Source organism: Onychomys torridus, chromosome 22 (assembly GCF_903995425.1).
Source record: "Onychomys torridus chromosome 22, mOncTor1.1, whole genome shotgun sequence".
NCBI lineage: Eukaryota > Metazoa > Chordata > Mammalia > Rodentia > Cricetidae > Onychomys > Onychomys torridus.
Window position 1 is genome coordinate 36,625,666 of NC_050464.1, and position 21,040 is coordinate 36,646,705.

A 21,040-nucleotide genomic window follows, 5' to 3' on the forward strand; every position below is an offset into this window, starting at 1 on the left:
AAGGTCTCCCTTTTTTTTTCAAGCACCCGCCAGATCTTCTGCATCCCCACCTTAGTCTACAGAAATTCTGGTTTGGCAGGTCCGGAGAGGCCGCTATACTTTTGAAGGGGCACCAGGTTATTCTAATACACTCTATAGTGAGAGCCCAGCATCTAAGGGGTTTTGTTTTGTTTGTGTGCATGAGTGCTCTCTCTGTTCGAATGTGTGTATGTGCACCACCTGAGCGCGGGCACCCACGGAGGTCAGAAGGGGGCGTCGGGATCGCCTGGAACCTAAGGCATGAATAGTTGTGAGCCTGGAATCGAACCCGGGTACTCTGCAAGAGCAAGCGCCCCCAACCGCCTTGCCATCTCTCCAGCTCCTGGTTTCTTAATTCTATTTGCCCTTTACAAAGACCCCCACTAACTGGAGAGTGCACAAACTTGGAGTGAGGTGGGCGGCCCCAACAATGGCATCCCAGCTCAGTCCGGAGCGGGAAGAGGAGGGCACGCGAGCGCCTCCTGCTGGCCGTCGGGAAGCGCGTCCTGGGAGCGGCCCGGAACGACCCACTGCGACTGCGCGCTGAGCGGCCGCAGGAGGAAACGGAAGTGACGTCGTGCTAGCCTCGAGCGCTCCGTCCCCAGCCCAGTGACCATCCTGCCTGCGCCGGGCCCGGCCGGAAGCGGAAGTTGCTAGGGGGTGGGAGAAGTTGCCCGAGAAGTGTCAAGTTACACTCCCGCTCTTGTCGGAGTTCTAGCCGCCGCTGCCTGAGCAGGTAAAGCGGGGCTCGGCGAGAGCGCGCTCGGCCCGAGGGGCGTGGCCCGCGGTCCCGGGGACCCCGGGGGTCCCGGCTCGCCCCTTCCCGTTTCCCTGTGTCCCCCGCAGATCCCCCGCCATGGGCAACACGAGCAGCGAGCGCGCCGCGCTGGAGCGCCAGGGCGGCCACAAGACGGCGCGGAGGGACAGCTCGGGGGGCGCCAAGGATGGGGACAGGCCCAAGATCTTGATGGACAGCCCCGAAGACGCCGACATCTTCCACTCCGAGGAAATCAAGGTGCTGAGTCGGGGGCCCTCCGAGCCCTCTTGACTCAGGGGTGAGGGGAGGGCCCGCTTTGCGTGGTTCCCGCCACATTCCCAGCTTCACACCTGGAGGGAGCTGCTGGCCCCGTCACAGCCCTCCTTTGCTGTCCGGGAACCTGTGCCTAATTACCGATAGGAGAGTCACCCAGGGCTTCGTGGAACATCATTAAGGAGAAAGCAGCTCTGGGACCTGAGTTTCAGATTCTTAATTAATTGCGAGGCGAGCGAGCTGTAATTGAGCGCCGGCGCGTCTCCTTTATCTCTTAGATGTAATTGATTGCACGGCTTTGCGGAAACTTTGGCTCAGCTTCAGGCCGATCGATCGGCTTTTGCAAAAGTTGGGCTGGGAGTTTCAGTGTTCCTTTTGGAGGTATAGCAAGAGCACATATGTTAAGCTGAAAATGAAGTTGACTAGCTGACTGTTTGGTTCTGACGCTCTTGGTCCACCTTGCTAACCTCTTTTAGATCCGGCTGTTGCTTTTGAGGAGGTCAGTGGCCAAGAGTCACTCTGAACAGCAGCCAGTACCTACCTGCTGCTCCATTTCTCCTTTACTGAAACAGTGACCTGGACTTGAAGCAGACCATTTGTTTGCAGGTCAAGCTTGAAAGCCACATCCTCTTAACCACAGCGATGTGGCCAGTGCTTCCGGCCCAGTCCAAGGACATTGGGTGATTTAGTGGAAGGAGCTAATTCCTTAGAATAAACTGCAAGTGGGAAGGTTGACTCAGACCTGCACAGTCTGTTACTGTCTTGTTGCCTATGAATCCTCATTACTTAAACCGGCTAATTGCCTGGACGCTCACTGGGCTTTTACACACACCCTCACCCCTAAATTGGGCTAGGTATATAGACATTATTCTTCTTTGGATCTTAATTTTGAGTCTAACTTTGAAGAGCCTGCTCTTGTGGGGACTGCATCTTGTTACTGTAACTTATTTTCCCGGCTGGCTGCTTTGGGGGAAAGATGTGTGTTGTGATCTTTGGAGTGCTGTTTTCTACAGAGTTGAGAGTGTCCCCACCCCTAGATTTTGGCCCAAGGCTATTTAAGAGGAAGTAAGTGTTGTGGCAGGTGTATACTCACCGTGCCCTCTGCTCTCTTTGCTGTGAGCTGAGTAAACTTTGTTTTAAAAAAGAAGTGGGGGTTGTTGCTGTTCTCGACAGGGTCAGGGAGCGGGGGTTTAAATGGCATTCCTTCTCATTTTATCAGTAGTAACTGGGCGGCCTGATCAAGTCAGAAATTCCTCCCAATTGTGGTTACAGTTAGTGATCGCTCCAAAGCTCACGACCCCTTTGGCAGCCTTCTGTGTATGTACAAAATATATATATTTACATTATGATTGATAACAGTAGGAAAATTGCAGTTATGAAGTAGCAGCAAAAATGATTCGACAATGGTGGTTGGGGGTCAGCACAACAGGTAGAACTGTGTTTAAAGGGTGGAGGCAGGAAGGTTGAGAACCACTGCTCTAAAATAATTGTAGATTGTTATTTAAGCTGTAGCACGGATCCAAAGACTGCAGGCATCTTTTAGATAAGAGCAGATCAGTATCTGGAAGTGAAAGCAATAGACACTCCTAAGCTCCCTTCAGGGCACTTTCCCATCCTAGAAATCCAGTCTTTGGCTTTTCTTCTGAGTAGAGAACTGTCTCACCCCAGGGCTGGATGTCACCCTTTCTCTCTGTCTGGTGTAAGTCGACCACTCTCTGAAGTCACTGGATAGTATCGTTTGTCATAGTGAAGGGACCAGGGTGTTTTACTAATCTGTTTCTCCGGCACTTGGTGAGCAGCCCTTCCCTCACCAACTGAATTTGCCAGCTGTAACAGCTCCGAGATCGTCTGTACCCGGAAGTCTTGTTTAATGGAGGGAAATCACATGTATTATTAAACTCACCTTGGATTAATGGCAGTCTTCTTCCAAGTAGACCGCATAGCTTCCTCTAGAATTTTGGTGAGGTCTAGTCGCAGTAACAGTAGCTAATGATTAAGCACCCAGTGTGTGTCAGACTATCTCAGGCTTCACAATACTGACAGAAGGCCCTTATTTTCACTATCTCCAAATGCAGGTGGGGAACAGACTAGTAAGTGGCAAGAGCTGCCTGATTAGAGTGTGTTGTCGCCCTTAGGCTGACAGTCTGGTGTGGGGATGCTGCCTGACCCTGAGTAAATGGCTCTGCTTCTTAGGCTCCAGAGAAAGAGGAATTCCTGGCCTGGCAGCATGACCTGGAAGTGAACGACAAAGCCCCCGCCCAGGCTCGGCCCACTGTGTTCCGCTGGACAGGGGGTGGAAAGGAGGTCTACTTGTCTGGGTCCTTCAACAACTGGAGCAAACTGCCCCTCACGAGAAGGTAACGGCCTGGGACTCACATCCTCGTGTGTCCTTAGCTGTGGGTCTAGTCTCGTTTCTCTGGGTGAGCAGCGTAAAGGGTATTTTCATAAGCTAGATGGTGAGTGAGAAAGTATTTCACTCAGTGAGGTAGAGTTCAGATCTCTAACCCAAGAGTCGCTATCTCTAGTGCATGGTTGTAGAAGACAGCAATGTCTCGGAGGACATTTCTGAGCCATACTCGACACTCCGCTACCATTTCTTCTGAAGTTGTTCCCGGTGCAATGGAGAGAATGCTGGGCTGGGAACCTCGGAGGCGTAGATCCAAGCCCACATTGCCTGTACTCAGCAGTCACTCTGTGAGAGACTGTCGACCAGATGACCTCCCTTCTGTTACTTTTGGGAGGTTGGAAGGTACATGTTCTGAAGACATTAGCAAAGATGTACTGAGACACTTCCTCAAAAACCCTCACACTCACTAGGGGCCACTTGTGATAAATGGAGAGCAGTGCCCTGCTGTGCCACGCCTGGTGACTGTCAGAGCCCCTGTGTTCGTTCCCACGGCTGACACTGAAGCGGGGAACCACTGGGCCTCGGAGCCACAAGTCAGCTCAAGTCAGGCCAAGAAACAACTAATGGCAAGGGCTCAAAAATAAAGGGCTGGGTAGTTCTACACGTTCGTGTGTGTGTGTGTGTGTGTGTGTGTGTGTGTGTGTGTGTGTGTATGCACGAATGTGTGCCCTGTTACCCTGGCCGTCTCCATGGAAAACTGGCGAAGGGAAAGCTAGGCAGCCTGTGTCTGCCTCTGTTGGCCCCTCCTTGCAGACTTGAAAAGCATGAATTACCATTTGTTGACCTTTCGGGGTTAGGATTCTGGTTCCTAGTGTTCCTAGCAAAGGGAGTTTTGTGGAAACTCTTGCCTGCTGCTTTATTCAGTGGCTTTCCTAGGTTGAGACCAAGACCATGAGTTGTCTGAATTGGTCCAACATGTCTGCTCTCCTGCAGCCGAACTCTTGGTTGTACTTGGAGCCTGAGGGCAGCCCACCCAGCTGAAACACTGCTTTCTTTCTTTCTGCAGCCAAAATAACTTTGTAGCCATCCTGGATCTGCCTGAAGGAGAGCATCAATATAAGTTCTTTGTGGATGGTCAGTGGACCCACGATCCTTCTGAGGTACTTTTCCTGCAGCCCCAGCCCTCTGGGTACCTGCACAGCCAGCACCAATCACCTCTGCTTGTGGCTCCAAGTTAGATAGCGCCAGTTGCCAGGCCATTGCTATAATTGACCAAGAGTAGCTAGCCAGGCGGTAAGACCTTCCAGCCAGGAATTCTAGTCCTCTGGAAAACTCCACAGACCTTCCATGTTATGATTTCTGCCTGTCTGTCTCTTCCCAGCCAATAGTAACCAGCCAGCTTGGCACAGTTAACAACATCATTCAAGTGAAGAAAACTGACTTTGAAGTATTTGATGCTTTAATGGTGGATTCCCAAAAGTGCTCCGATGTGTCTGGTATGAACAGTTACTTTCTCCCACATGTGTGCAGGCTGGGGCTGTGCAGCCTGCACATACTCTGTTTCCCTTGCCTCTCACACTTGAGCTAAAGCTGCCCGGCCAGCTAGACAGTTGTAGCTCTCTGGGCCAGAGCAGTTCTTTCCTAATTCTGTCCGCTCTGGCTGTTTAACCCCAAAGAGGTCGTAAGTCACCGCCCTTGTCTGGGGGCTACTCTGTAGTTCCACTTGGCCGTAGAAACAGAGCCAGACTGAATGATATGCCACAGGCAGGGCTGAAGAGGCCCTAGAGGGCACCGAGGGTCAGTAATGGGCCAGCACCAGGGGAGCTGCCAGCTCACTTCCCACTCACAGTGCCTGGAGATAACCCACACCTCGGTGACCTTGGCTGTCACTTGTGCAGCCCATGAGCACCTTGTCAGGCTTCTGAGAGAAGGTGGCTCCCTATAGAAAACAGGCTGCATAGCACAACTCTCTTTTCTGGAAACCTGTTCTGTTCGGTCCTGGTAAACAAGAGTCTTCTAACCACGGTGCCTGCGGTCCACCCACACCCCACAGGAAGAAACTCCCTGGAATGTCCCGGGGACAGTTGAGGAGAGACTGTCGTGATGCAGGTGGTGGCGGCAGCCACACTCCCCCTATGCAGGGCTGCTTCCTGGGCCTGTGGGAGACAGTAAATGAGCCTTCAGGGGCGCACCCAGCCCTCTGAGAAAACAACGGATTCGGTTCTGTTAAGAGGTCTTCCATCATCTCCTGGGTGGGCCTGGAGGTTCTGCCTCTGCGATCTCTGACTGTTACCACCTCTGACATCACAGCTATAAAGTGACTGGTGGGCTTGGCTGGCTGTGTCTAACGGGTCAGATTGTGGATCTGGGTTAGAAATCTAAAGCCAGTGCTTCTTCATTGGGATCACTGGTTCCCAGATGACCAGTCATGTGTTTTCAAATAGGCGGAGGGTGTGGCATGGAGGCAGTGCCCACACTCCTCCCACCGGCTGACTTGGAACTTCATTTGCATACCAGAGCCTTTAGCCAGCGTGTACCTCACTGCTGCTGAGCCCATTCCAGCGCCAAACCTGTCTAGACACTTGGTTTGTTTCAGACCATGTGCTTGCTCCATATGGTTCCATTTTCTGCACGGAATGCCTTTCTCGGTTTTTCAGCTGAGATGTGGTTGGATCCTGAGAAGGGAACCCGACCTAGAAAATGATGTTGAGAAAGTTGGCAGTTCTGGACCAGCTTAAGGATCAGGTGACCAGAACCCATCCTGATGGGTACCTCAGCCGGCCAGCCAGCTGTCAATATTTGAGCAGCTGCTTCTGCATGAGGTGCTGCATTTCCAGAAGCTCCTTACTGTGTCTGTATAGTAAAGATACTCAGGCCTAGCGTGTGGAGCCAAAGAGCCTTTACCCTTAGCTCTTTATTGTTATTTGTTTATTTTTGATATGCCGGTGCCTCATTAAACCTATTTTATTCTGCCTGGTAGAGCTTGTAACTTAGACTAGGCCACTTTTCCCGATTTGAAGCCTTGAACTTGTGGTGTTTGTCAAACCCAGCCTGAAGGAAGGAAGGAGAGGTTAATAGGTCATTAGGAGTGGCTCCCGCTAGTGTGACCCAGACACCTGGCTTTGTCACAGCAGTCTTTTCATTGGAGCATCTCAGTTTACCACTGAGGCTTATTCCAGCACCCAGATTCTCACGGTGATTTTACCCCCTATTCGTCCTCTTTGGAGCTTGAATAGCTGAAGAAAATACAAGGGAGCAAGGACAGAAAGTAGGTGATGACACCATAATCACATGCAGCCCCCAGAACTTGCGGTCTCAGCGTGTCCTGTCACCATCTCCCCACAGAGCTGTCCAGTTCCCCACCGGGACCCTACCATCAGGAGCCTTACATCTCGAAACCAGAAGAGCGGTTCAAAGCCCCACCCATTCTCCCTCCACACCTGCTGCAGGTCATCTTGAACAAGGACACGGGCATTTCTGTGAGTACTCCGGCCAGACCTCCTTCGTGGTCGTGTTCATCTGCTCTCCTTTCTGCCTGCTTCTTACAAAGCAGTGGAGAGCACATGTGTCTCCCATTGTTGGAAGCTGCTGTGGTCCTGACACAGGGACACAGGCTGCCGGGGAAAGGCTGACACCCGTTACATCTAAATCTCAGGAGAAAACCACCCCTTCTTGGTCAGCTAGATCTTGAGTTTCTCCTCCAGCCACAGCATCTTAGAATCAAATTTTAATTATCAAGTTGCTTTCAGAAACGTCAGCCCTCCTGATGATTGATGAGGGCTGGACTGACTCTCTTAGCACAGTTCCTGAGAAACTGTTCAGTGACCTGCAGGAAGGAAGTGTGGGCCTTCAACAGCCAGCTGTTTCCTGTGGCTGACTTTCCATTCTCTGTAACCCAAGTTGTCCATTCTGTAGCTCTGTTCATACAGTGTGGTCTTACCCATTATCTGCTGCTGACAGAAACTTAGGAAGACCAGAAAGTGGTTTAGTGTGGGCCCAACAGCTATACGGCCTACAAGCATGGCATCTGCAGCTGTGAGGGCTTTTGTACCACATCTGCCGTGGCAGAGGTGGAAAGGCAAGGGAGGGTTGAGCCCGTTTCTAACAGTGCCCTCAAGGTGACTGAACTACTACTCTCTTGACTAATTCATCACCAGTTGTACCATCTCCCAGGTCACGGGGAGTAAGGTCTCAGTACATGAGCTTCAGGGGAAACAGTCAAACCGTAGTCAGTGCTAAAGTAGCCACGCACTCGACACTCCACCCAGAAGTAGACTCCACGTGCTGGTGAGCTGAGAGTGTGTGGGAGGGGGAGGGAGTGGGGGAGCTTCCCTTAGAGCATCACTGCTGGACACCAGGGCAGTTTAGTGTTTGTACTCCATCTCAGAAGACTCACCTCTCGGGCACCGGACTCCCCTCTGCTGAGTCCACACACAGATAGTGCCTGGTCGCCTCTCTCTATCCAGGAGGAGGCCAGTGGTTAAGAACCAGCAAACTTTAGACCCCAGTGACTAATCCTGTGTCCAGTGCAGCACCTCAAACAGGCAGCCAGCCAGTGGGGTCTACAAGGACCCTTGGCCGCTGTCCTCAAAGATCCGGGTGAGGCCGCTCCCCTTCCTCTTCTCAAACAGTGCGGGGATTGGAAGACATTCAGCACCCTCCTAAGCTAGGAAGGCCCCTCCTCCAGCCCAGGGAGACATGACTAGGGAGAACCCATGCCGGTCTCCTGACCCAGGCATCCCTGAGCACTAACAGACCTCGTTTCCAGGAGTGCTTTCCATCTGGTCTTATGTAAGCGTCACGGTAAAGAGACAGCTCCAGAGCTGGTGAGTGGCATCCCAGGGAGAGAGAGGTCAGAGCCCACCGCCGTCTCAGGTTTTGAGATTATAGCACATTGTTGTTACTGTGTTCAGCCTCCTCTCACAGCTGATTCTCATAGTCAGCATCTCCCCCATAACCACTGTTGTGTCTCCCCCATCCTGCTGTCTAAAGATGATGCATATGCCACACGGTTTCATCTTCCTGTGCCTCCTGGCTTACTTAATGTTCACAGAATTCATCATTGTTGTTGCAAGTGACAAAATTCCCTTCCTTTTTAAGGCCAAGCCACACACTATAGTTGTAGTCTCTTTTCTCATTGCTGTGATAAGATTTGATGAACAGCAATTTCTGAGAGAAAGGGTACATTTGTATTCATGTTCCAGGGTCAAGTTCACCCTAACAGGGAAAGCAGCAGCAGCAGGAGTTTGAGGGAGGTGGTCTCATTGCACCCACAGTCATCCACAATAAATGCAGGCCTTGTGCAGTGTCCCATCCAGAACTGTGTTGAGTTGACAGTAGCAGCTATCAGTGGTGCATGTATACTGCTATGTAAATCCACCCACCCGTGGTTCAGTGTTCCACATCTTGGCTATTGTGAATACTGCTGCAGTGAACGTGGCATATTGATGTCTCGTCAGCATCCAGATTTCGTTTGCTTCAGATGCACTCATGCATTACATGCACATGGATGTGCACACAGATACAGACAGACACATGGGTTGTGTGGCTGAATCATATGGTAGTTCCGTGGCTAACTTTAAGGATCATCCATAATGCTTTCCATAGATGATACTGATCCAGAGTAGGCAGTCCACAGAACTTGCATATCCCAAACATGATGTGCTCAAAATATTAGTCAATTTTAAAAGATGACAGATACACACTGGAGTTCTTGGAAACCTCCCAGCAGCCGTTGGCTGAAGCAGCATTCAGCTGAGGCCTGGTGGCCAATTCTTGCTCTCTTCCCCCAGGCCTGCTCAGCTCTGGGGGAACCTGTGACAGCACTGTTAGTCTCTGAGAGGCTAAGCCTAACAGGACAGGGACAGAGCCAGGATGAGGACCTGGCTTTCCAGCTCCTCCACCTCCACTTCTCTCCCTCAACGAAGCCAACATGTACTCTGTGACTGCGGCTGTTTGTCCCCGGCAGATTTCCCCAGACTCTAACCATAGTAGCTCATTAGGCTGCAGCTTGCCACCACTCAAAGCCCTCAAGACCACTGTGCACAGCGTGAAGGCCATCCAGCTGGTCACACCCTTCTGGGTTTCATGGGCCTGCTGGCAGCTCTTGAAGGCACTTCAGTATTGGAATTCCCAGCGCTGAGTGAGGTGAACACATTCTTTCCGTGGGGCAGGCACCTCAGCTTTGAGCCACCACAGACTGGTGGCTTTTCTTTTTCTTTTTTCTTTTTTTCTATTTGAGTATATTTTCTTAAAAGTTGGGAATGTGCAATGAAAAATCTACCTATCTGGCCTCTTGAGGTGGAAAGGTATGGTGAGGGAGCATCCATGCATCCACTTCCAGAGTTGCTGGCTGTTATCTGCTTCATTACACAGCTGTAGAGACTCAATTTTACCATCTGCTTCTCGGGCATTGAGTACCCAGCATGTCTTGTGTTCCTTGGAAGCATTTCGGTAGGTCGTTGATCTTCCGCCTCTTCTCGGTCAGGATGGGACAGGAGCTTTAAAAGTCAGTGAAAGCTCGAGGGAGGAGTATCCCAGTGATGGCAGATCCAACCTCTCAGCTCAGCCCTCGTCTCCACAGCCCCACTGCCCAGCTCGGGAAGACAGGTCAACTTGTGAGCCTGTCTCCTGTCCTTGGCTACCCTGCCCGGGCCATGAAATAAGGGAGGAAAATCGTCTTGTCTTCCAAATCTTAGTTGCTCATGTCTCCCTTTGTTCCTTCCCAGTGCGATCCAGCGCTGCTTCCGGAGCCCAACCACGTCATGCTGAACCACCTCTATGCACTCTCTATCAAGGTAATGGCCTGTCTGGCCTTAGAGCAGTTCCTGAGCGTGTGCTCTGAAGACCTGTCATTCCAGGACTGCCTGGAAGTGCTGACAGCCAGAGCTGCGTTGGGGGTCTGATAGGCTCTGGCCCGGGCTCTGGCCAGGAGCTCGTGTTTTCCTTAGGTCTGGTGATTCTCATGTTCTCTGAAGTCTGCATCCCTGACTGTCCTGCCTTTGGTCATTTCCTCCCTTAGGATGGAGTGATGGTGCTCAGCGCAACCCACCGGTACAAGAAAAAGTATGTCACCACCCTGCTCTACAAGCCCATATGAGATGCTCGGAGCCATGGACCACAGGGACAGCAGGCAGTGCTGGGCTCTCCATGTGCATGCAGATCCTCACTCACTCTCTGGGACATTTCACCCCTGCCCTAGTCCTCCTTGAAGGTTTGTCCAGGCACAGCCTCTCTAGAAGAGTCCAGAAACGGGAAAGGACGGCCGCTTGCAGTCCCAGAACCGCAGTGCATGAGGCTAGTGTGCTCCAGACATCATCCCCCAGCTGGCCAGAGATGTCAAAAGCCAGACCTGAATGCTGGCCCCTGGCCGGTAAAAACTGGGGAGCAGGGACTGAAGCCACACAGAAGTCTCATCGTCTGTGTCCAAGGTCGATGGCCTGTCCCTGCTGAAGCCTGGCCGTGGACATAAGCAATATTCAATCTTGTCTGCCCTTCCAAATCAAAGCAGTAGATTGTAGATTCTGTGGAAACTCAGATGTCTGATTTCCAGATGCAGCTTTGCAATCATTGCCCAACACTGTGTGCACTAAGGACCTTTTTTAACTAGAGTGGCTGGCTGTCCAGTCCTACCTAAGGCAATAAGTCACCAGGATGAGACTATGGATCATGTGACTACACTCAGCAATAATTGTCAACACAGACTTCAAAACCCACTGCCGTATTCTCCATTAAGCTGAATGATCCTGAGGACTGGTCACCGTGGAAGGTTGTTCACTCCTTATTTCCACTGTAATGGTGACAATGTTACCATGACAACTTTGTCAAAGCCCCACCCTCCTTTCAGTTCTGGCATGTGCTCTTCACTAGGATGCCACAGTGGTTGCATTGCTTGTTCTGAAAGATCTGGAGCCCCTTCAACAGCCTGCCGGATTCCCAGCAGGAAGAGTCCTTTGGATCAGTGTGAATGAACCTGTTTTACACTTGTCTTGGTTTCCATGGTGATGCCACAGATGTGCCCATTGGTATGGGTTCCTGTCACCTGTCAGCAGAAGTTACCATTATATCCTTTGTTCTTGCCAGAGAGGTGGGAACAAGCTCAGTGGCGTCCAGTATTCGGCTGGCCTGAGTCTGGCTGGGTACCTTTTTGTTACTGTTTTCAAAACACTGAATTGCTGTCATCTTGACGTGTAAGTTTCAATAAAGATTTGTAAAACTAGCCAGAGGAAATTCGATTCTGTTCAGTTTTTTTGAAGAAAAGATTAGGACTTCAGGCCTGCTCAGTGCTGTCTTGTGCACTCTGTAGTGACTGAGAACGAGATGGGAACAATAAAGTCCCGCATGTAAATTAGCCCTTGGGACACAGGGAGGTGCTCTGGTGTTGGGAGTATGAGAACCTGAGCAGATCTCCAGCATCCACATGAAAGTCCTGTGTGCTTGGAACCCCAGTGTTGGGGTGCAAAACAAGCAGATCCCAGCACTCACCGGCCAGCCAGTCTAGTTAAAACACGAGTTTGAGCTCCAGTGAGGCACGATGCTTCAGGAGAAAAGGGGGACAGCGATGGAACACCTGACCTGTGGCCTCCACCCACAAGGGGCACAAACACCCGACAGCGCAACGTAAAACCTGGAGCCCGCCCTATGAGTGACAGCCCCGGGATCATCAGTGGCTCCTAAGGGAGACGATTAGTATATGCAAGTGGCAGAGAGCAGGCACACTCTCAGAAAATGAGAACATGAATATTCTGTGTGCATATTTATTAAAAGATCTTTTTCTCAAAGAGCAGTCCCCAGCGGTCCAGAAGATGCCCACAGGCCCAGAGATCCCAGACCCAGGGGCTAAAGGCAATGGGAGTAAATTACTTCAAAGAAATGGAAAAAGAGCAGCTGTGTTGCCCAGCCCATGGAAGTACAGCCACCTGTCCAGCTGTGTACTGTGACCCAGGTCACACTTGCTGTTAGCTAGCATTCTCTGTATAGGTAAGGACTGGTTCCATGGCTACAAAAGCTTACTTCAAGTTGCTTTTTAGTGAAGATGTATTTCTTCCCTCTGGAAATGTAAACACAAATTACTTTATAGAGCCTGAAAATCATGCAAATGTAAGGGGACTGTGGGATCAATACAGTGGTTTCTCAGTATCCCCAGGGGATGGTTCTATCTCTGCTACCATTATGAAGGTCTCCAGCCCCTCAAAGCACAGATAAAATAGTATAATATTTCCATATAAGCTACACACATTTTCCCTTATGCTTAATACAGTGTAAATTTATGCAAACAGGCTGTATTATTTGGGGAATGATAAAATAAAAATTCTTAGTAAACATCTTTGGTTTGCATAGGTTGAATGAGTGGGTGCCAGGAGACCCCTGTGTGACATCTTTCTAGGCAGTTAACCACAACAATCGTAAAACCATCTATGAAAACACCGAATCCAGAGGATCCAGGCAAGGCCACTTCCTTCCCTTTGTCTCTACTTGCGGGTGTAGATGTGAGGAAGTTGAAAGTACTCCAAGACTGGGTCACCAGCCAAGGCCACTTCCGGGTCACCAGCTTGACAAAGCCTTTGAGCCCACTATTCACCCCATAGTAGATGCAGAGGTAAATCACATGGCTTCGAGGGATGGCCTCTCCCTGAAAAACAAGTGGGGTTGGACCAGGCATGATGACACCTGGGACCCCCTTACCTCACATTGGGAGCCACAAAACATGAGTGGGTTTTGACCACAAACAGGAAGTCAGGGCACCAGACAAGGAAACTATAATGTAACATCAGCTCCTTAGGAAATCCTAGACATCCATGGCTGAGGGCCGAGACTGGAGCATTTTAGAGAACAAGGTTCTTTGAACATGAGCACTAGCTCACATTCCAGCTTACGATGAGTTCTCCTGGTGTCTCATCTGCTATGGTCTGACTGTGTCCCGTCTGAAGCTCAGTTGTCTGCACTGTGGTGGTCTTAAAAGGTGCTGTTGAAGAGGTGGTTAGGTCGTGAGAGCCTCCTCCCCAAACCCTCATGAGGGAGGAGGCCTTACAACAGGGCTTCGTGAACCTTTTGGCTAGCTTGCCTTCATGACTTCCACCATGTGAGGAAAAAGCCCCCGTGGAGAGTTTCGAAACAAAAGGTTCATCTTGGAAGCCTACAGCAGCCCTGGCCGGGCAACCACACCCATAGCACCTTGTCTCAGACTTCCTAATCTCCAGAAGTGCAAGAAATTTGTTCTTTATAAATTACACCATCTCGGGTGCAATTTACTACAGCAGCAGTACACAAAAACATCTACCTGTGTTAACAGTCTGAACAATGTGATGAAGACCCAAGCCTGGGGTAGGACAGCAGCAGTACACAAAAACATCTACCTGTGTTAACAGTCTGAACAATGTGATGAAGACCCAAGCCTGGGGTAGGCAGTCATTGAGTTAATCCTGCTTCCGATGAGTCTCCAACACTTGTACCCAGCAGATTAATGGACACACAGAAACTTGAGCCTTCTGTCTTTGAGCCTCCCATCTTTAAGAGAAAGCAAAGAAGTCGTAAATATGTCTGTGTTTCCTGTAAAGCCCATCACCTCAGTTAATTGTATGAATCATCCAGTCTTCCTGAGAACTCTGAGTTCTCGGGAACCTTGGAGCGGATCCTACAAGCTGGTCTCTGGGACTCAGCAACTGTCACTGGGGCCCACGTCAGTAGGCTAGCCCTTACTGTTGCCCTATCCCCACCCCAAAGGGACTTCATCAGTCCCATCTGGAAACTCCACAGCCAGGGAGACCAGTAGAGAGCTCCAGGTGCACAGCCTGCGTCAACTGCACTTTTCCTAGTTTGTGGCTCTCTGAGGGTGCCTCAGGCATGTACAGTAGCAGAGTCACTTTCAAAGTCCTTTCCTCCACCTCTAATAACCCCTTCTGGGCCAACCACTCTGTCACTCATTGACAGATCCAAGGGAGAGCAGCCATTGCTATACTGTTTCCACCCACAGTCCCCTCAGGTTCAGGGAAACAGATTCAACATCTGATGGCTGCAGACAGAACACGCAGCACTTAAACCAGCAAGAAAGATCTGACCGGAACTGCCTCTTGCTGGAACAGCTACAGCAGTTTCTTAATCTTGGCACTGCAGATACAGATCATTCCTTACTCCTGGGGATGAAGGCTGTGAATTATAGGGTATTTATAGCGCTGTTCTGACCTCTCTACCCACTGGATACCGCTAGGAACCCATACTTATGGCAACTAAGACTATCACTCAGATACACTAGTATCACTCTAGCATCCTGTAGGGGAAGGAAGGGGAACTCTGTCCTGGCTGAGAAACACTGAAAGGAGCCAATGTAACTATGGTGGAAGCTCGGCTGCCCCACCCCTGCAGGGCCAACTTCACCTTTGCTGTGGGTCTTCATGAGTGTTCTAAACTAACCTTTGGCCAAAGGTCCTTTTCTGTAGACTAGCTGTTCAGTCCTACTAGGTAGACTGACTTTTTTTTTTTTGGCCCCAGGAACCAAAAGTTCCATGGTTGTGAAACTTGGTCCGAACTCAATGTCTTGAGTCTGGTGAGAACTAAGCTGTCTAGGGCTGAGCCTCATTTTACAGTGTGACTGAATAATTTCACGGTTGTTTTGTAGGGGTAGGTCTCTTCAGGTCCAAAAGACCTCTGAGCAAGTTCCTTTTGGAACCAAACTCTGTTTACTTAGCTTTTAAGGCAGCCCCTGGCTGCCAAGAATCCTTGGGCTAAGAACTGAAATGGTTAGCTGATCGTTAACGGACATTTTTCTAATGTTTGTTCTCTGGGAAGAAGTTGCAATATCTCATTTCCTCCTTTGTGAGTCATTTTCTTTCCCACAGTCACAAGGAACAGAGCCTCTATAGCAGAAGCCTGGTAGATTTGACCCTCAAAGTCAACTTTTAACTACATGTGATTACCTTGTTAGATTTTAGTCAAAGATGAAAGGCAACAGGTATCACGGGGGAGAAAAATGTTTTTTCTGGACTACATAACTTCAAAGTGGGGGAGACAATTTACCTTGCAGACAGTAAGTATCTAGTCAGAACCGGAAGCATTCAGTTACCTTCATCTGAACTCCCTCCAAAGAGAAGTGCAGTATTAAGTTCTCAGTGGCCTCAGCATAATGGGATCAGAAAAATCCTGTGTTGACCTGTTTTCCTGGTTAGCTGCTTACAGCTAAGCTGTTCTAGACTAATCCTTTTAAAGTAGCCTAGGTGGCTGTTTAAGCTTTCCAGTTCCCTGCCCTAAAAAATGACCTTACTAATAAGTGCCTGGTTCACAGAAGCAGTGACCAAACTAAGTGTGCCCCCAATACTTAATTCCAAGACTCTGATTCTGGCCAGCCAGGCACACCCCGCAGAAGAGCCTCCCTCGGAGTGGAAGTGCTGTGCCAGTGAGCCCGCACTGGCCTTGGCCGTGGCATTTTTTGGGTCTCTGACGAGAAAAAAGGATGCCAAGGGAGCGGACATTTTGAGATCATTGCTTTATTTCACTATTGTTCAACAACAAAGTTCATTCCTCTCGAGGTGGATCTGGAACTGTCCATGAATTCTCCTCGTTCTGAATAAAAAAGGTAATGAAGAAAAAAAGCCTGTACTTTTGGAGACCTAGAATCTTATAGATGCTGATAAGCTTCTGACTGCGATTTCGGGTTACGATTATTTCCTGCTGGCATCTCGGTGATCACCCAGAGAGCTCCCCACTCCGGTGGCGGAGATGGCTGTCCACGGCTACCACCGTTGAAAACAAAAAGTGAGTGTTGAAAAATGCACCTTTTACAATAAAAAAGTAGAAACCAATTCAATGTCCTTTTTTTTTTTTGTTACGAATATAAAGTTTCTTGTAAATATGTACAGTCTTTTGAGCTAGTTAGTTCTATGTAGCGGGAAGCACTTCACAGATGAGACGACGCGCAATATACAGTCAGGGCTCAAGGCGCCCAGTTCTCGTGGAGGTCCTAGATGAAATGCCAAGACTGAAGACCAGTTATCAGGGACCATTCCAAAAAAACGTGTGGACCAAGAGACAAAAACTTCAGCAGTCAGTCAGTCAGATCTGCCCTGGGGGGATGGGGAGAGGGGACACGACCCCAGAGATTCCAAGCAACACATACAACACAGCAGCAGGGCGCTGGACATGGAGGGTCACGGGCGTTTCCAACGAGAAAGCACTTAGGTTAAGAGACGAGCAGGAAGGAGCCGGCATTTAGGCCAGGTTGCATTCTGGGAGGTGACGTGGACGGTGGACACGTGGGCTGAGAACACAGGCACGGTCACCTGCTGTGGTGGGGACAGGTCCACCACCTTTCAGCCTACCTAGGATGTGCCTTAGCTGTGGAGGCACGCCTAAGCGTCGTGGAGAATCCAAAGCGGAAGAGGCCTTGAGGGGGTTAAAGGCAGAAGTAAGGCCGCTAGTTAGCTTGCCAACTGCAAAGCCTCTAAGATGATTCTATCCAGTTGCCAGGAATTCTGCACTCTACAGAGTGCGGGGAGAGACTGGGCGAGCCGCACTGCACCTAAGGGGGGACTCGCCAGCCCCACGGGGCTGGGGGAGTCGAGCTGCGGCTTCTCTCCGATGTCCTGGCCTTAGGTCCAGCCCTAGGGAAAGGCTCATCTGCGAAGTCACAGTTTTGTGGGGGCAGAACCGTGCTGGGTTGGTGTGTGTGTGTGTGTGTGTGTGTGTGTGTGTGTGTGTGTGTGTGAACACAGTCATCCTTGAAGTCAGCAGGGAGCTCGAAGGCAGGAGAGGAAACTGAGGGAGAAGTGTGGTTTGCTGAAATCCTTCTCTGGTCGTAAGGCTTGAGCGTTTTGTTTTTGTTTTTTGTTTGTTTGTTCAGCGCTACAGACTGCAGCCTGTCGTGGCCAGTTAGTTGACAAGTCATCAGAGGGTCTCGATTTGGTGGGGTTATGGGATGGCAGCAATACATTGGCAGAGCAACCCAGGGAGGGGTCAGCCAGGTCGGGGGCAGCACATGCAGTGATCCGCCATGCAGGGCTCCCAGACAGGTCTCTTCCCCATTCCAGAGGAGTGAGGAGCAGCAGCAACACACCGATCCTCAGAGCAGGAGGTGGGTGCCCCGGGTCCCAGGCCCAACCCCAAGGCCTAGTAATGCTGGGCTTGGAGCAAGTCTATTGCGTGCTTTCCTGGCCAAAGCTACGTGGAAAGCTGGGGAAGCAGGCTGGACAGATGACGCTGAGGGGTAGGGGAAGTAGAGCTGGATGAGGTCCCTTGGCCCCAGGTCACTGCCTCCGAGCTGAGGCCCCATTGACCTCCATACATTCTCAGCTGGTGGGAAGGGAAGTTGTCAAGGCCGTAAAAGGCAATGAGAACGGTAAACATTTGGCTACATGTCACCCTGGGTAAAACAGAGCCATCTATGAGAATGGACCAGGACAAGAATGAGCTACGGGAGGCTAGCCAACCAACGGGGACTTTTCTATGCTACGTGTCGGTGCCAAAGACCTGATGGTGTGATCTAGCTAAAAACGACTACAACAGGAAATACGTCGCTATCCAAATCTACTGAGAATTCTGTTGTCTTTAAAAAAAAAAAGAAAGAAAGAAAGAAAGAAAGAAAGAAAAAGAGAAAAAAAAAAGGGAGGAAAAAAAAATCAAAGAAAAACCAACCAACCCAAGGATCTTAGAGTAGCAGGTAGACTTCCAGCCACAGTTTGTGTCCGGTTGGCTTCCTTTGATGAACGGGTACAGGCTGGAGCTAAATACAAAAGTCTCTGAATGCTGTCAAAGGGAAACAAAGTGCAAAGAAGATGACTGCAGGAAGGGGACCCCCCCCCCGGGAGGCGGGGGTCTGAGTGCTGGCAGCGCCTAAGAGCCTTGGCTATCTGCACCCCTTGGAGATGGGGGTATCCGTGCCAAGGACAGTCTGGACCCAGCTGTGCCGAATGCGGGCCTAGCCGACGGGCGCCAGGGTCCCCTGCAGCGGAGACCTGGGGTGCCGTGTTTTCCTGCAGACTGAGAATGAGGAGTTGTTTTTTCTGGTTGAGACTTATACTGAAGACTGGTCCCAGACCTACGAGCAAAATAAAGAGAAGGGGGTTTTAGCATCCAAGGCCTGGAACTGCCAGCTCCCTGTGTGAGGCAAGTATTACTTTCTGGTGCCTGTCCAGTCCCTCCAGCGGTTGACAGTGGTGCCATATACAACAGTGACAACCTAACAGAGCCAGCCCTCAAGGCATGGGGTCAGGCATGAAACAAGTCACTGAAAAAAGAAAAAAAACAACTGAATTTGCACAGGTGCGTGCACAAATATGCACACTCAGTTCTAATGGGAAACCATCTACGTGGCTTTTCTCCTTCCTCTAACCAGAAGTGCTGTAGGAGCATCGGTAGTGGAATGCCACTCAGAAAATGATCCCCAGGGGACAGGAAGGCAGCACCTCTACCTAGGGTGGGCCCTAGAAACTGGATGGCCCCCCCAAGAGAATGGACCCCAGGGTCCATGTGCGCACACTCATGAGTTACCTGCTCCAACATCTCCATCTACTGATTCACACACTATCTGAAAAATCACATGGGTACTACTTCAGACTTTGTAAAAACTCACAGTTCTAGGAAGCAAAAGCCTACTTACAAGCTTCTAGTAACTTCCAGAAAAAATATCAGTGTCTATAATGCATATGTGTTTGTTTGTGTGTCTGAAGGTATCTAAAATGTCATATTCTGTATTTACAGGAGGGGGCACATATATTTGCTTGTATGCACAGAATAGACCTAGAAGCCACTAATACTGCCTCTCGGGCAGGGAACAACATACCCTTTGGTAGCTGTTACATTTTGAGGTATGCACACACACCCTTCCTTTAAATCACAAGTTGTCACCTGTGAAGGAAGCACCTTAAATAAAGCTTTTGCTTCCCACAAGCCTGAGCCACAGTGATGGAGTCCCACTGTTACAACAGCAGCCAAGAGGATGCTGCTGCCTTACCTTGTTAACCTGGGACAGTGGGGTCCTCACGGCTCCCGCAGGCAGCCGGCCCCTACTGCTGTCTTCAAACAGTCTCCCTGGGGACCGCTCTCTCCTCGTGCTGAGCATCCGGCCCGGGGACTTCTCCCGCTCCAGGGGACGGCCTGGGGACTTGTCCCTGCGCAGCTCTGCCCGGCCCTCTCGGTCTCGGTAGCGGTGGGGTGTGCTTGGCTCTCGGGGGTGGCTGGGGCCTTCCGGTGGCGCCGGACTGGAGGCCACACGTTTAGTGATGTGCTCGTTGTATGTGGGGGGGCCTCGCTTGTTGGGGCTGCTGGGGACAATAAGAGAGTCAGGGGGCTGAGAAGTCAGAGTACCGAAGCTGGAAGTCCCTTCCCATCTAATTATCTAAGCAGGCTGCTTCTCACTGCCGGCTGTTCCGTCTGTTTGGTTTAGTTTTTGAAACAGACTCTCACTCTGTAGCTGCAGCTGGCCTAGAACTCACTATGAGGCCCAAGCTGGTTTCAAAGTCATAGTACCCCTGCCTCAGCTCCCGAGGACTGGGGGTTAAAGGCATATCTACTACTCACTCTTATTAGAAAAAGCTTAGACCTGAGGATGAGGATTAAAAAAAACAAAAAACAAAAACCTAAGCTTCCAGGTGTCAGCACCAGTTCCTGCCTGCTGCATACTCACCATGTTCCCGCCTTGGCTAGGCCGGCTACACTTTGCCTCACTGCCTCCTAACACCACCAGATGGGAACAAGCTCTGGCTGCACAGACAAGTGCATGGTGGAGGGGCAGGGGGTGGGTGGGTGGAGGCGCGAGAGGGAAGAGGGGGTAGGAGCAGGCACTAGGACCCAAGAGGTCCAGTCTGGGGGTCATGATCTCCACGCTCTATCATACCAACTGAATATTTCCCAGAAGTCTCCTGTTAGGGGCAGAGCCTCTCATAACCCAGGAGTCAGAGGCCCATCGAGGCCTTTAGAAGGGAGCAGCTTTGAGAAAGGCTGTCACCATCAGGGGCCGGATCTGTGACAGCCTTGTGCTCAGTGTTTGGTCACCTTTTCCCTCTCCTGATACAGACGCTGCTCAGAAGGTTGACAATTCCCAGTTATGGCAAGAAGATGACGCCTGATAAAAATCAGAAAACCAAACAGGACAGACGGCAATAATCCACCTAGCTTACCTTGGCCCAGAGATTAACCATTAACAACCTCTGACCCCAGCCTCCCCTCTCCCCCCCCCCCGCCAATCCACTGAGGACACAAGGCCTCCCCCCCGCCTCTTTCCTCAATGGTACTAAAAACTGAAACCCAGGCCTTATGCATATGAGGCAAGCCATCTACTATGGAACTACAGCCATCATCACCCCAGCCACCACTCCCCCCACACCCCCATCGACCTTTCCGTAGGTTCAATTCAACCCTCAGCCCTGTCTGGCCTGGATCAAATCCAGGTTTTACCAAAACCAGGCCAGCTTGCGGAGGTCTTCTTGTGGTCGTGAACAGCTTTCTGCTGTGGCCCTCGATTCCCCAGGCAGGCTAACTGGTGATTCAGATAACCGCTCTGAAAGCCAGCCCCACACCACGTCTCTGCAGTATTAAATGTAAGGGAACTCATTTCTACATCTGAAACCAAAGTCCATACACAACTCGGGCTGCAGAGCTTGGAGAGACAGAAGACGCATTAAAACAAATACATCTCAGGGGGAGAAATACATTAAGCC

The 21,040-nt window shown here is 50.6% G+C and overlaps 2 protein-coding genes across 2 annotated transcripts in view; one reads left to right on the top strand and one right to left on the bottom strand.

The window, feature by feature from the left end:
• The first annotated feature begins 632 nt into the window (after nt 1-632).
• Prkab1 (protein kinase AMP-activated non-catalytic subunit beta 1) lies at nt 633-11,613 on the top strand. The gene is made up of 8 exons (XM_036171551.1): nt 633-754; nt 865-1,033; nt 3,242-3,405; nt 4,462-4,555; nt 4,777-4,891; nt 6,741-6,874; nt 10,124-10,192; nt 10,417-11,613. The coding sequence occupies exons 2-8, from the start codon at nt 875-877 to the stop codon at nt 10,492-10,494; spliced, it is 813 nt and encodes a 270-aa protein (XP_036027444.1). The 5' UTR covers nt 633-754; nt 865-874; the 3' UTR covers nt 10,495-11,613.
• Nucleotides 11,614-18,386: 6,773 nt separating this feature from the next.
• Cit (citron rho-interacting serine/threonine kinase) overlaps nt 18,387-21,040 on the bottom strand; it is a 169,239-nt gene continuing 166,585 nt past the window's right edge. Inside the window, exons 47-48 of the mRNA XM_036171663.1 lie at nt 19,336-19,642; nt 18,387-18,420 (exon numbers count right to left, since the gene is read on the bottom strand). Of these exons, the coding sequence (XP_036027556.1) occupies nt 18,397-18,420; nt 19,336-19,642 (331 nt within the window). The 3' untranslated portion in view covers nt 18,387-18,396. The remainder of the gene's footprint in view (nt 18,421-19,335; nt 19,643-21,040) is intronic.

What these genes read in the sequence shown, in the direction of transcription:
- Prkab1 (XM_036171551.1), top strand. Translation starts at nt 875, where the DNA reads ATGGGCAACACGAGCAGCGAGCGCGCCGCGCTGGAGCGCCAGGGCGGC. An exon ending in AAACTGCCCCTCACGAGAAG is followed by an intron (nt 3,406 to 4,461) that starts GTAACGGCCTGG and finishes TTCTTTCTGCAG; the next exon opens with CCAAAATAACTTTGTAGCCA. An exon ending in GGACCCACGATCCTTCTGAG is followed by an intron (nt 4,556 to 4,776) that starts GTACTTTTCCTG and finishes GTCTCTTCCCAG; the next exon opens with CCAATAGTAACCAGCCAGCT.